Source organism: Thamnophis sirtalis, unplaced genomic scaffold (assembly GCF_051295495.1).
Source record: "Thamnophis sirtalis isolate CommonGarterSnake01/CBP01778 unplaced genomic scaffold, rThaSir2_p1.2 scaffold_8, whole genome shotgun sequence".
In the NCBI taxonomy this organism is placed as follows: Eukaryota; Metazoa; Chordata; class Lepidosauria; order Squamata; family Natricidae; genus Thamnophis; species Thamnophis sirtalis.
This window is the reverse complement of record NW_028261388.1, coordinates 31,203,819-31,222,019: the sequence shown is the minus strand read 5'-3', so window position 1 is coordinate 31,222,019 and position 18,201 is coordinate 31,203,819. Positions and strand designations below refer to the sequence as shown.

Sequence of the window (18,201 nt, the reverse complement as noted above, 5' to 3'; positions counted from 1 at the left end):
TCAAATAAAAAAGGAAATCTGGGCTCACCTTTATATTTATTTATTTCTTCTGAATTAAAGATTCAGTAACAGATTCAGTATAACAGTATTGAATGGGACCTTGAAGATCTAGTCCAACCTCATACTCAACCCTATACCATTCCAAACAAATGGCTTTCCAATCTCATTAAAAAAAAATCCAGTGATGGAGCATCCACAACTTTTGGAGGCAGGTGCTAAAAAATTGATCCCAGGATATTTTTAGTTTATCACAAGTCTATCAGAGATTATCAAATCTATTCTTTTTACTGTTGTACTTCCAATATTCCCTTATACATTTTTGACAATTTATTCTTCCATATATAGCTCTCACAGCATTCTGCAATTAACCTTCAATTCATATAAAACATTAATCTTATTCTCTTTATCATAAACTTTGTCTAACCAAAGCAGTCAAAATAAATGCGCTCAATTATAGTCCAGAACATATACAGTACAGTGTACCCATTTCCTCTTACAAGCAAAGCCGCGTCAGACAAACCAGTGTTTGTCAACCTCAGCAACTTTAAAGTGCAGATTCCGGCACTTAAAATTCACCTGTTAGCATGCTGGGAGTTGAAGTCCACACATCTTACAGTTGCTGACGTTGAGAAACACCGCGCTAAACGTCTGAAGAAAAGAGCATTGTCTTCAGGACTAAAACTTCTACGTGCATAAGTGGGAAACACCCCAACTACATTTCCCGACCTGCATCGCAGCGGCGGGACGGGATGAGTAGCTCTGAAAGGCACCGGGCGGAAGACGGAAGCTTAAGGAATATCTGAACGTTCTGTCTGCTGGGAGCTGTAGTCTTGCGAAGCTGGAGAAGGTGGTTTGGTGTGCGTAGAATCGACATCGGAACTGGCGAAACTCGGGAGTGCCTGGATCAGGAAGAATGGATAAATTAAAGCGAGTTCTCGGTGGACAGGACGCGGAGGACCCGGGACCTCTGGCAGAGGTAAGCTTCTCTTTATTTCAACAGGTTAAGGCGATGCCAAGTTACCACCTGAGTCGTCGTCCTCTTCCGTTTAGGTTGTGTTGTCTTTTGGACTGCCTCCTTTGTCTGTTTCATCGTGTTTTGCTGCTTCTGCCCACCGCCAGTGCTCCGTGTAGTCTCCCAAGTGAACTCTTTCTTTCCGTCCGCCTCCTCCTTTACTTTTCCCAGAGCTTTTTCTGAGTCTGTTTCTTACTGCTTGATACTGACAGCTTTTCTAACTAGGCTGGCAGGATATATGATTTACATTATTCCAGCTGATATGGTGAAAGTTGTAATCGAAAACCTATTTGCAGGTGTCATTCTCTTCCTTCTGAAAGTTCTCATGCTTTTAATTCTAGTGTGATCATCCTAATTTTAAATAAAGCCATTGTGCACCCACGCATCATGGGTGTATTAGCAAGATGTATTTGAACCCTCAATAGTCCACCTTTTAGCCTAGCATGCTGAGTAAACACTTCCTCCAGTTAGTTTAAGGTACTGTATTTCCAGAAAAAATGTGAAGAGATAGTGATTAGGGTAAACATGGGTGGGTCGTATATGCACACATTTCTGTCAATGCTTGAGTATTTTACTTGTTTCTTTATTACACTTCCAACGTTTTTAGTTTTTCACATTACAGTATAGGTATTTTTTTAAAAAAGACAAGAATTGTTGCTCCTTAGTCTTAGAAAATATGCCATTTCTCCTTTAGTACTTTATTTTGGTGAAGTGAGTGTCTTTATAATTTCACAAGCACTGAAAAAGTGCAAAGTCCCATTTTGATAGATATGACTAGAGAATTAAAAAAGGGTTTTTAATTTTTACCAAATTTAAACTATGTCTCTGGTATACTGAAGACGTATCTGAAGCACTGAAAACAGGATAGGATCTCAGGGGAAGAAATTATGAAAAGGTTGTACCAGTAACAAGCAAATCACTCTGAGCAGTATTTGCAAAGCACAAGCACATAGGAACAAACAAACAACGAAAGCCTTCACAACTTAAATTGATTATGAAAGTTATGGCTAAATTTGTGGTTTAATTACTCAGGGGAGTTGTTTAAAAATTAGAGCCTATGTATAGCAATGATTAACCAGTTTGACTAGCATCTGGAAAACCCAGATTTGAATTAGCTTTCAGCTTTGGAAGCATAATGGCTTTGGTCAGTCTTATATGATGGGCCACAGATCTTTTCATGCCAGGAATTAGAAATGAATAGTATTAAAACACACACACACACACACACACCAACCTTACTTTGGACTACTTTAAATACTGTACATTTATTTACTACATTGTTAGATTTATATCCTACCTTTATTTGTACAATTCAAAGTGGTGTACACTGCTGCCTCATGTTTTCCCCATTGCTCTATCTGGAAGATATTTTATTTTTCCAATTAAAAATTAGAAACTCCAAAAACATATTTAGCAGGTAGCTTCTAGCATTATAAAAAGCATTATTTTAAATTTAAGCTAAACATTAAAACCAGCAGTGGTTGGGCATAGTATATAAGCAGTAAAATAGCAGAAAGAGAGTAATTTAATTAATATTGGTAGTATGTAAGTGTTAAAGTGTTAATCTTATTAGCCTAGCGGGAAAGAAAATCCAGGCAACAATTGAGAGTATTTTAGAACTGAGAAAGTCACTAGTAAAACAACTCAGTCCAGTGTTACTACCCCTTAGCATGGATGGAACTTAAAATGGAACCATTTTATTTTTAAAACTTTTTAAAGATGTTTGATACTTCCTTCTGTTACTAAACTGCTAGGAAGAAAAGAGAAAGCAACAGCTACTGTGTTGCTTGACACTGATCTTTGCTTATTACAAAACTAAACAGAATCTCCTTGGTAATGCATGGGAGACCTAGGACACTTGGCTATACTGGGAAATTGAAAAACAATCCTGGAAGAAGACAGTGGCAAAACTCTGCCAAGAAAGTTTCATAGATGCATTCATCAAGAACTGAATTGATTTTTTATCATCGTTATTTTACCTTGTAATATTTCCAGATAGCTGATGCCACTTCCTTAAGCTGGAGTACCAGACTGAAAGCCTTCATAGCTTGTTTTGCAATAGGAGTTGTGTGTTCTATTCTGGTAAGTATTTGATTTCTTCTATTCTTATCATAAAATTCTGCTCTTTTGGGATATTTGTCACATGCAGTGCAAAATATTGTGCTGACACTTATTCTCAACTGCTTGTTACTGTACATCATGGGTGTCAAACTTGCGACATGTTGTCATCACATGAGGTATCATAACTTTTCCCCCTTTGCTAAAATGGGGGAGGGCATGGCCAGCGCATGATGCATTTGGCCCGCGAGTTTGACACCCCTGCTGTACATGGATATACCCTAACTGAAGTAACACCTGTGTTTTGGTGAGTGAGTTTTGATTTATTCCCCATATAATTTTATATTAGTTAAACAGTTGCAAACTTATGCATGTACATTGAGAATTGATATATTTTCAACTTTTATAATTTAACTCAGAATAGCACAATTTCCAGGTTTAGGACTACCTGCAATCTCTTAAAGTAAGAATTCATCGAAAGGGTGCTGTGAAATCAGTTTATAATCTAACAAAAGATAAAAATAAGGATTGGATAACATTGATACACAGACCCTACACACACACACACACACACACACACACACACACTCCTATAACTTTTAGCCTTTTTTAAAATTCATCCTGCACCCTAGCTTCTATGCATTTATTCACGAGTTCCACTCTACAAAAGCAGACCACATCAAATATATCCTTGATGTTTTTCTTATTTTTAATGCCAAATATCTTTTTTCTTTCTTTTCACATTCTTTTTACTATTTTCTACATTCTAAACTGCAATTACCATATAAAATAGTCCAAATAAAACTTGCTTATTGAACATTAAAAGACTTTAAAGTTTAATGCCCTGGAATTAGGATTCTCTGTACTGAAGGGACGATAAAGCGCATGCTATGCTTATTTGTTGTGTACTGAAAGGTCAACAAACAAAAAAATTATAAGCAAACAAAAAATAAATTGTATTTCAGTGAGTGCACTCCCAAGTAAGTATACTCTGCAGTATATCATCTTAGCATATTTTTTCCTAGCCAAACCATACCTCTTTGTTTCTTGAAGAAAACTAAATTAATTGCCAAATAATTAACTGAAGGCATGAATCAGAGGTGCCTGCAGAATACTTTTTTTCAGCCTTCTAGAGACTCTTTTCTATTAACTCCCTGTTTGTGATTGCTGATCAGGGCATCTTCGGTGTCCACGAGGTGTAATTAAAACCAAGTTCCCTCTCCACCCACTTGTACATGGATTATGCTATTTTGGCTAACCAAGGATTAGCATTCAACAAGTTTGAGTTTGTTATTATATGAAAACAAGACTGTGCATTATACATAGTAATGTTGTCTTAAGTTGCTTTATTTGAATATTTAGTGCTATAACAAACAGACTCTGATAATTAATAAGAGAATCTGAATTTAATAGCCCCTTATACTTTTATCTACAGGACAATATATACATTTTTTACAGGCTCCTTATTTCGTTTTCTCTTTTTTAGGGTTCATGTCTACTATGGGTTCCCAGGAAAGGAGCTATCTTGTTTGGAGTATTTTACACCCTGGGAAATATCTCCTCCCTTGGAAGGTAAAAGATTCTTATTTTGAACTTGTAGATGATAAAAGACTTTCAAATGTGTTAATGAGATTAGCATTAGTAATACTTGAAATACATAACTCTGTTAATTTCTGCTGCTATGTGATTAAGTCAAAATATTTTTATTCTATATATTTGTGGAAGGTTATGTTACTCCTTTTCTTCTTCTGTAGTACTGTCTTTCTTATGGGACCAATGAAACAGTTAAAAAGAATGTTTGAACCCACTCGTTTGATAGCTACAATTGTTATGCTTGTAAGTCATTTCTCTTTTTTATTTCTTAATGACTAATAAGAATGTTCAGTTCAATATTGTTTGTACAGAGGGGTATATATGGCTTCAAAGCTAATTTTTTCTGGTCTTTAAAATCTCCATTTCCAATAGCACTGCATAAATTAAAAATTTAAAAAAAGAAGAGCTTTTGCAGAAAAAAATATCAAAATTGTAGTATTCAGTCTTTAAGAGGTTTATATATTTGGCATATCATTTCCTTAAAATGACAGAAAATCCCACCACCCTATGATGCCAGCACCATAGTTCTCAGAGCCAGGTTTTTTTTTAAGTTCATCTCTTTGCCCAAAAAGTTGTCCCACATTTTTTAAAAGAAGTTTAGATAAACACCATTTTGCTTTTTAAAAATTGCTTTTGCTCATAACTATAAATGGATATAGATTATTGTAATTGTCTATGGTTCTTCAGGGTTTTATAATACATGAGGCTTAATATAGGAAACTGTCTTTTTCGTTGTTGTTGTTTGAAAGAAATATACAAGATTTAGATACAGAATACACTCTAAACCATGGGAATCCAGTTATTAAGAATAATTGGGATCTTTTATTTAGAAGCTGAATTTGGGAAAAACAATCTCCTTTTAGTTCCATCTAGATTTCAGATGAAAAGTTATTCTAAGAACAAGTGGGGGCAGTATCAAATCTTTTACCTGGGGGAACAACCAGGAATGGGCTTCAAAAATTTCAGCAATGGGTTTCCAGCCTCCAAGTAGCAGTGTTATTGTTGTACCGTAATTTTCTTTGTTCCTTTTTGTATCTTTTTTGTATTTCAAGTTAAAAAAAAGTCCGATTCTTGAATGAGTTAGAAGAATACCCACAGTAATGAAAGAGGAGAATTTTAGTCCATAGGTTACAAAGAATAATAAAAGAAAAGATAGAAGAAAACTTAATCTATTCATTTTAAAAGGCTTGCATAAAATCCATCCACAAAGATAGCATTTAAAAAGTAAGATAACCCACTGTCCAAAACCATTCCAAACTTAATTCGTCCACTTATTTCTTCTGTTCTCCAATTTAAATTAATTTTAAGTTTTTTATAGGTAGTCTCTTTTAAAACGGTAAAAATTCATCACCAGCTGGAAACACTTTCTCTTTTCATATCCTTCCATTTTGGAGCCGCCCCGACTTAATCAGACTAATGGTTGGATTTTATTGTTGCCAGCTTGAAGAACTTTTCTTGGATCGATCAGGGACTTTGCGATGTCCCTGAGATCAGCAAGACATATTCTTCCTGTTCACCGTCTCTGCAGGACGGTTTAGGTCCGATTGGACCACCAAGCGTCAAAAGTATCGGCTGTGGTCTCGGAGCATCGAGACCGCACGTGCGTATCATCGCAACGTTGGCTCCTCCTGAACCCGGGCGAACCCATAGCAACCCACCCTTGGGAACAACTATATCAATACACTTTAGGACCATGGAAAGAGGAGGAATATATATTTTATTACAATGATTTATATGACTACTAAATTCAAATAATGTGACTCTTGAGTAACATACATCAAAATTAGACAACCTGTAAGAAAAAAAGGAATCAAAACTATAGAGCTTTAAAAAATAACCCATATATTACATAGCTAACAATACACTTCCTCTAAAGAACAAAGAAATTTAATTTTGCCACCTATGTTTTAGCAAGCAGCATGCATGTTTTAGCATGCAGCAGCTGCTATGAAGCAAATAGGGAATCTGCAAATAAGATATGTACTATATCAAAACATTACAGAAGAACATAGTTGAAAGGGACATTGGAGGTCTTCTAGCCCAACCCTTTGCTCAGACAGGAACCCCTAGAGCCATGAGAAGGCCTAGAAAACCTCCAGAAAAAAAACCATTTTTTCTGTATTTCCCATTTGGGGACAAAAATGGAAAAAACCCCTATTTTCCCCCAATTTTTCTGAATTTTTTTCCAGGCGTTTACATCTCTATTAATGGGAATAGAATCAAGATCATGTGAAGTATTAATACCACTTTATAATGACTTGCTAAGACCACACCAATGCTGCATCCAACTTTGGTCACTACAATGTAAAAAAGACTTTTAGACTCTAGAAAGAGTGCAGAGAAGAGTAACAAAGATGATTAGTAAACTGGAGGCTAAAATATATGAAGAATGGTTGATGGAATTGGGTATGTCTAGTTCAGGGGTGTGAAACTAGATTTCATTGAGGGCTGCATCAGGGTTGTGTTTGATCTCAGGTTGGGTGGGTTTATCCAGGGTAGGCATGGCCAGCTTGGTGTCACTCGTGTTGGGGCCCCTTTGGTGACCTGAGTGCTCTGCCAGCAAAAACGAGCTCCTGAACTCAATTTCTGGCTATGATGGCCTCCTGCATCCTTCTGCCAGGGAAAATAGAGCCTGGGAGGGCAGTATGTGGCCCTCCCAAGCTCCATTTTCCCTGGCAGGGGCACCGTAGGATGGTCCGCTGTTTCCAGGGCAGCCCCACAGGCCAGATCTAAGCACCCCATGGGCTGGATCCAGCCCCTTGGCCTTGAGTTTGACACTCAAGTTTAATGAAAAAAAGGACTATGAGTGACATGATAGCAGTGTTCCAATATCTTGGGTTGCCATGAAGAAGAGGGGGTCAACCTATTTTCTAAAGCATTTTCAGGCAAATGGGAGGTTTTAGGTTAACCCTAATTAATTTAGAACTTAGAAAGAACGTATTTGCAAAAAAGAAAAGTTAGATTTGGCCTGATCCAGAGACTTTTATGTTGTATGGGGGTAAAGAACAATTACAAACACACCTGCTTTGTAATTGTTTACTTCAAAATTAACTATTACTATTAAAGCAATGCTTATACACTTCCTTAAATAAATTAAATTTATTTAGCCCATTTATTTATTTCCAACTATTAGGTTAGATAGCATTTCTTATTCAAAGACTTTCTCTCTGTATATTTTTTTTTAGTTATGCCTCATATTAACTCTGTGTGCAGCTTTCTGGGTAAGTAAACAAATTTACAATGTCACTGATATGTCTTAATAAAATCATTTGTAAATAATTATTGTCTAAGTCTATTTTTTTCTTTTCAGTGGCATAATAAGGGGCTTACCATCCTCTTTTGCCTTTTACAATTCTTTGCCTTGGCATGGTATGTATACCTCATTTTTCTTGGCTTGTTTTTCATAGATCTTTGGCAATAATTCGAAGTTCTTGTGCATATGGGAAGAAAAGCCTTTCTTATATCTTCATAGACATTGAATCCTTTTCACATAAAGGATATTATAATGAAGCCAAATTATTTTCTCCTAATCGCTAGGAATTTTGAAGGCATTGCCCTAAGTAGCTGTTTTCATTGGATTTCACATGAGAAACCATGCCCACATTTGCATATAATGCAAAATGATTTGCAGGATAGCATGAACATTTGATCTCTTACCTGATGAGATATGACTCATTCTACATGTGAACTCCTGGTTATTCCGGGCATATGAACCTTAGTTCTAAAGTTTTATTAAAGAGTCAGTTTGTGGCAATACTTGTGCTCAATCCCGATAAGACTGAGTGGCTTTGGATGTTGCTCCCGAAGGACTGCTTGGACAGTCCATCCTTAACCCTGGGGGGTGAAAATTTACGCCCCTCAGAGAGAGCTCGGAATTTGGGAGTCCTCCTGGATTCACAGCTGAAACTGGAATATCATCTGTTGGCTGTGACCAGGGGGGGCCTTTGCCCAAGTTCATCTGGTGCACCAATTGCGGCCCTATTTGGATCGGGAGGCACTTCAAACGCACTTGTCACCTCGAGGCTGGATTATTGCAACGCGCTCTACATGGGGCTACCCTTGAAAAGCGTTCGGAGACTGCAGTTAGTTCAAAATGCGGCTGCGCGAGCGATATTGGGTGTGCCGTTACATCTGTCCTCCGTGAGCTGCACTGGCTACCAATTGGTCTCCGGACTCAATTCAAGGTGTTGGTTATCACTTTTAAAGCCCTACATGGCTTAGGGTCAGGGTACCTTCGAGACTGCCTGCTGCCACATACCTCCCAGCGGCCAGTAAGATCCCACAGATTGGGCCTCCTTCAGATGCCATCAGCCAAACAGAGTCAGCTGGCGGGCCCTCGGAGGAGTGCCTTCTCTGTGGCTGTTCCGACTCTCTGGAACCAGCTACCCCCGGAGATCCGGACCATACCCACTCTCATGGCCTTCAGGAAAGCTGTAAAAACTTGGCTGTTCCAGCAGGCCTGGGGCTGTTGACCTCACTGTTGAGGTCCAGCCCGGATTAGAATGAATGTATGAGGGTGTTGCTGTTTTTAAACTGTTTTCTTTCATCGTTATGTGTTTTTTTTTTCTTATATTTTTTGTAAGCCGCCCGGAGTCCTTCGGGATTGGGCGGCATATAAATATATTTAATAAAATAAATAAAAAATAAAAATTTAAATGCAACAGCTTAGAAACTAGAAGACTACTCAGCCTTAGTTATAAAACCAGCTGGGTGACTTTGGGAAAGTCACTCTCTCTGTCATTCTCTACAACCCTAGAAAAAAGGCACTTCCAGAATCTTGAAGGGGAAAAACCCCTACATGGATTAGACCATAGTTTATTAATTTAAAATCTTTAGTGTTTTCCAGTAAAACAAATAGTTTGTGGGATTCAGAAGGGGAAAAACTGAATAGTAAAGCAGATTTCAAATAAATATATAAGCCATTTCCAAATACTTCTTGTAGTAGTTAAAAAGGCAATAACCTAGTTTAAGGTACTAAACCCATTTGCGCCTATGTTCATTAAAAAAAATCTGTTATAATCTTTACGTTACACTCATCCAAAGTATGAGTTTTTCTTGTAAACAGGTCTCAGAATTAAACTTCTACCCTAAATCCTCCAAATATGTTTAGTAGACTACTAGGATAAAAGGAACTCAGTCCTAGCTAAAAGAGAAATCAAAATCCAACCAAGATTTTATGAAGATCAAATAATTTTTCTATTATAGTCAAAACTTTTTTATTTAAAAAACCACTTGAATACTAAAACTATTCCCAGTGATAGCAATGAAAATCCAGGAGATTAAAATTTCCTTTTTCATATGAAGATGGTAATTTAGTTAAAGAAAACAGTGAATCTTCTAATCCCATTAAAACTTTCTCAATGGCTTATCAAGCTTCTTAAAAAACTGAAAATGAATTAACATTGGATTTCATATACCTGCATATGCATGTATGAAAATCAGTTTAGAGGCTGCATTCATTTTAACATTTTTCTTTTCTGTAAACTCATTAGGATATGCAGCCATCCATACAAATATGATGACTCAAACATTTAATAATGTTCAGCTCACCAAAGCAGTTTTTATTAGAATTAATATTTGAATATATTTAAGAACATATGAATAATAAATCAATTCTTATAGATTTCCTAAAACAATTTGGATTTGAATGAAAACATATTACTTATTTCTTTGAATAACCTACTAATTTAGCAATGTTGAACCAAATATACATTAGTAATCTGTGTTTAATTCCAGTCACATTGATATCCCAGATCTTCTTTGATTATCTAATAAATAGGCCATGGTTCCACTATCAAATTTTATGTGAATGGAGATGAATTACTTTCTTGGGATAGTTTCTCATTTCCACTCACTCTCTTCATCCAATATAATGAAAAATTCACATCATCTCTATAGAATGAAAATCTATGGAAGAAATAGTTGCGTATAACACTTACATTTCTGCTTACATATCTTCCCACTTGCAGTGATATATGATATTACAAATGTTCTGACCAAGTTCATTTCTTGAATGCACAACATTTATCTTGTTGATCAGCCATGGCCAAAGTGACACAGAAAAAGTTATGTTGCCCTTGTTCCCTGGAACTTCATTTCCCCTGTCCCTGTGGTCAGTCATTGCTACCCTAGAAGTCATCCATATGTAAATTGATTTTAAAATTTTTGATTTTGATTTGATTTTATTGACATTTGTAGGCCGCCCTTTTCCCTGAGGGGACTCAGGGCGGCTCACATAAAATCAGGGAGGGGGAAATGCAAACAGTAACATAGACACATATAATAAAACAGTAAGCAACATACATTCATCATTCATCATCAAAATTAAAGCAATGCTTAGTCTAAGTCTAAGTTTATTTCAGCATGGCCTAACTTGGCGCAATACAGTGTGTGCGTGTGTGTGTGTGTGTGTATCTGCTGCCCGGCATCTGTGTTTAGCCATGTCTAATGTAGAGTGTTAACAATGTTGAATTGTGAGAGGAAAGTGATTTTGTTTGTTCTTGCTAATAAAGGAATTTGTGCTATTCCTTTTCTAGGTACAGCATTTCCTACATACCATTTGCAAGGTAATCTTGATTGCCCGCATTTTGTTCATGGGACGAACACATTTCCTCCGTGATCCATATGGGTTGGAAAGTCAAACTAATCTTAATGAAAGCCTGTTCTGTGTGCCAGAAATCCAAAAATTACTTATAAAAACTATATACTTTCTGGCAGGAATGACAGGCACATGATTGTTTTAGTGAAATACTGCCATCAGTATAGAGAGTTGCTTTACAAGTGAATGCTGAGAAGTTTTAATGTGAATGCCAAAAAGTTTTAATCTATATTATGACAAGGGAAGATGAAGAAAGGAAAGAATATTGAGACCTATAGATATGTGATTGGTACGTATAGGTAGCATTGGACAATTCTAGTTTGAATAAGAAAAGAATTAACAAATATAGAGTTATGATACTGATGACTTTCGGGATAATAAATATCAAGATAGCTTCTTGTCAGGATTTCATGGAAGAGTTTTGAGATATGATTAAAAGGAAATATAGAGAGAGTTTGTTTAGTGTGGTTGGCTTAAATGATGCAGTTCCTAGGTTCATATACTGCCTTAAGTCATAATATGGATCATTGTGCTTAGCATAACCCTATCAGTTGTGACTTTGCTAATAAACTGTGTCTAAATATTTTGGTCTTGTCTAAATCTAGTCACTCTTAGCTTCATCAGCATTTCTTTCCACAGGGATGCTGTGAAAAAATGTTTTGCTGCATGCCTCACATAACAGGTAAACAAACAACTAATAACATCCAGAAAATACAGTGACTGGTATGTTAGAGTAAAATGGTTATATCCTTATTTTTAGCTGTGTTCATCTTCATTTATAGTAAAGAAAAGGACTCTACAAACATTTGGAAGGGCCTTGGAGAGATGTTTTGACATAACATGCAGCATTTTTAAGGTAGTTTGAAGATGTTATGGAAAATTCAGAAGTACAGAACAAAACCATATGTATTGCAATACCCTAGGCAGTGATGGCTAAGCTTTTCTGGACCGAGTGCCCAAAGCACATGCCCAAACCCCCAAAATTCAATGTGCGCGTCCCTCCTTGCATGTGCTCTGCCTGCCCGCACCCATCCCCCTGCACATGTGCCCCCTGCATGCATGTGTGACTCTTGCATGCCCCCCACACATATGTGGCAGAGACCCCAAGACCAGCTCGCCAGCAGGAGGAATGCACACATGCCCTGTGAGCTGAACTGGGATGACGCCCCACATGCCATCAGAAAGGGCACTACGTGCCATGTCTGGCACACGTGTCATAGGTTCACCTTTGATACGTGTCATAGGGATCTGATTTGCTGTCCAGGTTGGGGAAGATGGGAAAGTCCTCATCAATGTTCCTTGGATAAGTTCTATTAGGCAAAGTGGTCCTTTCAGGAGAGCAGCAGATTTGGGGAAGTCCATTGTAAAGGAGATAGAATATTGAAGTCATCAGCTAGTAAGCAGATGGAAGGTTGAGGTGTTTCAGTTTCTTACTATGTTATGTTCCTTTATTAGGACTGGTCTTGGGCTGTTCTGTTAGCTGGCAAGGAGACTTCTGCCCTCTGTTTTAGGTGGGAGCTTTGGGGCCAGGGAGGGTCAATTTGGGTCTGATGGAATTAGGCAAAGAGAGGAGCTGGATTTGAATCTGGTAATGTTCAATTTCAGGAATTTAAAGGATGCATCCTCCATTTTGTTAGTTATATTTTCTCCACTCCAGAGAACCTGCAGTTTAGGATATGTTTTAAAAAAAAAGTTGGGAAATAGTCCCCAATTCACTGTGAGGCTTAAGATGATATCCTGATTCAAAACAGGTTTATTAAGGTTTAAATCCCTTTAATTAATCTCTACATAAAATAAGCCAGTTTTACAGATGTTATAATACCTATCTAAATGTTCCCATTTTCTTCATTTAATGCTATGGAATAAGCAATTGTAGATATGACGTGGATATTTTACACTCATATTATGGGGGACAGTAATAGCTAAGATATTTCTAGTTAGTAAACTTTTTTTTCATTTTCAAAAGCTTTTCTACACGTGACTTGTATCAGCAGCTGAATTACAAACTAAAGAACAGATTGTTGGAGGGATGCATTTAAAAAAAAAAAAAAGAATATGCATTTCTGCTTATTCCCAAAGAGAATGCCTTCTGTTACTGCAATTAACATATTCTACCACCAACAGTATTCCCATTTGAAACTGCAATATACTTTTAATAAAAACAATTTTCTGCCTTTCATAAGATAAACCAGATAATTAATGGAGAAATTACTTACAAAACTTTTGGTTTGGTTACTTTTTGCAGGCTAAGTTGGCTATCTTCTTACACTGAGGACTACAACACCTGCACAACCAAATGATTCTTGAAACAGCACACAGCTGCCTAAGAACAAAGCATTAACGTGTTAGGTTAACATGTGACTCAGAAGACAAAGCTACCATATATTCTCCTGAAGATAACACATTTTATGAAAATTTCAAGATAAATTATGTTTCGTCTTCACTTGCAAAACTAATACTTAATGTATGCCACAAAAAAAATCTTTTTTTCAGATGATTTTATTTTGGAAGTAAAATTGATATTCTAGTAGGGATGGGATTTCTATTAACAGGTTTCTATCAAAAAGTCCATAGGACAGATTATATTTTTGGAAATATTTGCTAAGCATATAGTAAATTCTTTCATTCTTTTAGTTACTTGCTACCAAAAGACCATTTCTAAATGTCTCTTTTTCCATTCTAAAAATCATGATTGCAAATTGTATGAGGAAAGTTCCTGGAATTAATTTGTTGTCTTAACAGGATACCAATTATAATTCCTTTCTTTAAATTACATGATTTAGTGTCTGATAAGCAAGAGAATCAGTAACTGGAGAAAAGTAGGAATCATAAAATTAGATAAGATGATTTCTCCAAGCATTTCTATTTATGGACTTCTACTCATGTGGCCTTGGAATGAAATAAAATCTAGACTTCTGCCTTTATTGGTAACTTATATTCTGAAAAAAATTCTCCTTATTGATGCCACTGCAGTGCCTCTCTCATTTTTATTTTCATGTTGGTCAGATATGGCTTGAATAACTCAAAAGTGTACCACAATCTAACTGGGGAGACAAACATCTAAGATTTTGAGTATCTTCTTTTCTCATCCTATCTTTTCTTTCAATATGTTTCCTTGTATAATCACTGTGTATAATCTTATTATGTTTCATGCTTTGATTTCCCAATTTACGGATGGTAGCATATTGGCATTTTTTGTTGCATTCCTTTTTTCTCCTATTTGCATTGGCATATTCCTTGGTTATTTTTCATAAGAAGTAAAATTAGTGTGTGTACATGTTAAGAATTATTTGAGAGTTTTTGCAGTTGGTTATCTTGATATTGTGCTATGCTTATTTAAAAAAAAATCCAATAATTTTGCCTTTGGTGGAATTCATGAACTGTAAGCACTTATTGCTAAAAGAAAAAATATTTACTATCTATGTTCATTATACTGCCTGTTCTGCTCTCTTTTGCCTTTTGAAAGAGACTAATACAGGATATCAGAGCACAGAAATTTTCCAGTGAGAAGTAGCCAAATTAACTCTTATTTTTTACACAATGGAACCAATGTTTGTATCTAACTAGTTTAGTATAGCTTCTTTGATAAATATTGTTGGTTGTTTTACTCCAGAGATCTTGGAAAGTTAATTGTATTGCACTGCTTACCAAACAAACATATTTATAGATTTGTAAACTTGGCATTTGTGAAATAATTCACTTTTATTATAACTCTCATTATGAATGAAGCACAGAATTGTATACACTGATTTTAAATGAATACAGGTCAGAGAACTCTAAGTAATGTATTAAAATTAGGTCTGCAAGACCTTGGTTTTAAGAAATGAACAGATATGATTTTTTCCTACATCTGCTTTTTGAGGGAGCATTTAAAATTATCACTGCTTAAAATATAAAACTGCCCAGATTATAAATTTTGAATATATTCTATAGATATTTAAGTATATATATATATTTAATAGGTTTTTATAGTGAAGCAATGTGTAGTGCTTAATGATAGTGGTAATTGCAGACTCTCTCTTATAGTAGACAGTTGTGACACAAGGAGGCTCCTGAAATACAAAAGTCAAAATTTTAAACTTGATGGCGTCTCTTCCTGATGCATTTCTGAAGCATTGAAAAAGACAGTGGGGACAACATTCTAAAAGATACAAATCTCTTACTTGTTTCTGGCATAAATTGTGACGAAAAATTTAAATATAAGCATCATACATTCTGTCTTAGTTTTAAAGTCACTTGAATATAAAGTGGTGAGAAATTATTGTATAAACTTAAAGGATTTGGTGAAGCTTCCTTGATTCCCCCCTTGTGCTCCCCCCTCCGATTTCCTAACTATGTGACTTCTTTCTTTTGAATACCAGCTGAGATAATCTTACAATTTTCCTTGTTGATGTCTTCAGAGAATTGAGTTTAAGGTAACATGCATTGCTGCTACTGATGTGCAATCCATCTTACGTCTATTTCTGTTAGAGTAACAGAAGGGTAATTATATAAATGCTGGAAGATGCAGACATCCACATTAAGAAATTTATAACTCTGTGCCAACTACTGAATTGAATCCCACTGAGTCATACAGCTCTCAGTTCCTGCCTTTACATCTTGCTGCTTCATGTTAGCCTTTTCCAACTTGATGGTCTCCAAGTTGAAACAAAATTTCCTAAGTTCTTAATCAGCATAAGGTCCTCATGGAGTTGTCAAATTGGGAAACAGTGCTTAAGAAATGTAGCAAATGAGAAACCCAGCTTTTTAAATCTTGGAAGAAATAACCTTTTGTTACAATATGTCTGTCTGAAGTAGGAGGCTTATTTTGGGGAGAGACTAAAATAATTCTCACAAATTCCAGTTGCAATTATCTCCTTGCTTACAGAATGTGAACCCTGCTAGGCCAATAGTAAGATCTTGCATTTTAGACAAACAAATGTTCTATCTTGTCTGACTCTTAAATTATTACAGTACATATCCAACACTAATTGAGTAACTTCCAAGTTTTGATCTTGTTGAATTCTTGTTAGGGATATTTTTTATGTTTAATAAATGAGCCGAGGTGGCGCAGTGGTTAGGGTGCAGTACTGCAGGCCACTTTAGCTGACTGTTATCTGCAGTTCAGCGGTTCTAATCTCACCGGCTCAAGGTTGACTCAGCCTTCCATCCTTCCGAGGTGGGTGAAATGAGGACCCAGACTGTGGGGGCGATATGCTGACTCTGTAAACCGCTTAGAGAGGGCTGAAAGCCCTATGAAGCGGTATATAAGTCTAACTGCTATTGCTATTGCTATTAATATAATATTATTAAAACTATTGAATGTCTTGTAAGAATATCATCTCTGAGTTATTGTTTTTCCCTGCTAACGTGTATTAAGGAAGCTGTCTTGATATGGTTATATGGCCTTTCAATAACTTTTTCTCTGAGCCAATGTTCAGCCTTTATGTTGTGGCAAATATAGAATAAGATAGCTTTTCTTGTAATTTTTCCCACCTCCTCACGTTGTCAGTTTGTTAAATCACTTATCTCTGTGCATTATTTCTGTACTCTTATGATAAACTCTGCCTTAATTGCAAGTGTGCTATTGCATCCTCTGAAGTATTTCCACCACTAAATATAAATAATGTGAATTGTTTGAGATATATGTTTATTTGAGTGGGCATGGGAAATGAAGTGCCTATCTCTATAGACTGACCCAGTCATGTTAGCAGGGATTTCCATAATAGAGTTGTGCAAAGTGTTCAAAAGAGTTACTTTTGAAGAGTGCACAGAATGCAGAAGAGTGCAAATGAGTCACCCTCTTCAAACTATTAAACCAGTTTGTGCAAAGCTTAAAGACAGAACTTTAAAAAAAACTCTTTGACTTGAAGCAGTCATAGAAGACTTGTTAAAGATACGACTACTTTAATAAGCCAAAAACTGGTTCTTATTTGTGTAACAGCAGATAAAACACATTTCTGTGTTTTGCAGAACCCTTGTAATAAGCTATTGATTTTTTTGTTTGAAAAAACATTCCATTTTTGTACACTGGCTTTTGTAACCTTTTCTCTGTGCTGGAAATGTGGTTTGCCTTAGAAGAAAATATCTTTTGAAAGGAACTCTTTTTCAGTACTATGTCTCCTGTAATAAAAGTGTTTTCACAATGCATGTCTGTATTGTGTTTTTCCTAAAGTCAGTGTTCAGAGTTGTGAAACTGGAGCCATATCTTCTGAGAACACATTGCTGTTGTCAATATACTGTCATAGAGATTATAAACATTCTTTGAATTCAACATCTATTTTGAAGCTGAAGCTTTGAATTTCTCTTTTGAATTTGAAGCTAAGAAATGAAATGTAGAATCTAGAATCAAGGAAAAAAACACCAAATAGTAGAAAAGATTAACCAAATGATTGGCATCACTGTACATTATGTGTTTTATTTAATATTATAACATACAATTTTCCAATTGTGAAAATTGAGGTAAAGTGTTTTAGAGTCTCTTGGAAATAAGGATACATTTTATGAAAATTCTTATTTTGTCCCTAGAGAAAAGAGAAACTTGTCAAAAATAATGATGTTGATGTTGATGTTGATGTTGATTTTATTTATATGCCGCCCTTTTCCCCAAAGGGGACTCAGGGCGGCTCACAACTCAACCAGGGAAGGGGGATACAAACAAGAATTTAAACGACATAAAAAACAATACATAATTAAAACACAACAGTCATACCAATTCGAGGCGGGGGCAACAGTTCTTTAGCCCCAGGCCTGTCGGAACAGCCAGGTTTTAAGGGCTTTGCGGAAGGCCTGGAGGGTGGTGAGGGTTCAAATCTCCACGGGGAGTTCGTTCCAGAGGGTCGGAGCAGCCACAGAGAAGGCTCTCTTCCGAGTAGTCGCCAGTCGACATTGGGCGGCGGATGGAATTCGGAGGAGGCCTAATCTGTGGGATCTAATCGGTCTAGTGGAGGTAATTGGCAGC

At 36.3% G+C, this 18,201-nt stretch overlaps 1 protein-coding gene across 4 annotated transcripts; it reads left to right on the top strand.

Moving 5' to 3' along the window:
- The first annotated feature begins 777 nt into the window (after window positions 1–777).
- SFT2D2 (SFT2 domain containing 2) lies at window positions 778–14,193 on the top strand. 4 transcript variants are annotated; one of them, XR_015697473.1, is made up of 10 exons: window positions 783–976; window positions 3,008–3,094; window positions 4,557–4,642; window positions 4,825–4,906; window positions 7,849–7,884; window positions 7,974–8,032; window positions 11,200–11,229; window positions 11,901–11,943; window positions 12,044–12,117; window positions 13,507–14,193. XR_015697473.1 is itself a non-coding variant. In XM_087721366.1 (9 exons), exons 1-8 carry the CDS (start codon window positions 914–916, stop codon window positions 11,938–11,940), a joined length of 483 nt encoding a protein of 160 aa, XP_087577492.1. In that variant the 5' UTR covers window positions 784–913; the 3' UTR covers window positions 11,941–11,943; window positions 13,507–14,193. The 4 variants fall into 4 exon arrangements, 3 of the variants coding, with proteins under 3 accessions (XP_087577494.1, XP_087577493.1, XP_087577492.1); XM_087721366.1 differs by lacking the exon at window positions 12,044–12,117 and having other exon boundaries at window positions 784–976; XM_087721367.1 differs by lacking the exons at window positions 7,849–7,884; window positions 12,044–12,117 and having other exon boundaries at window positions 779–976.
- Window positions 14,194–18,201: the final 4,008 nt, after the last annotated feature.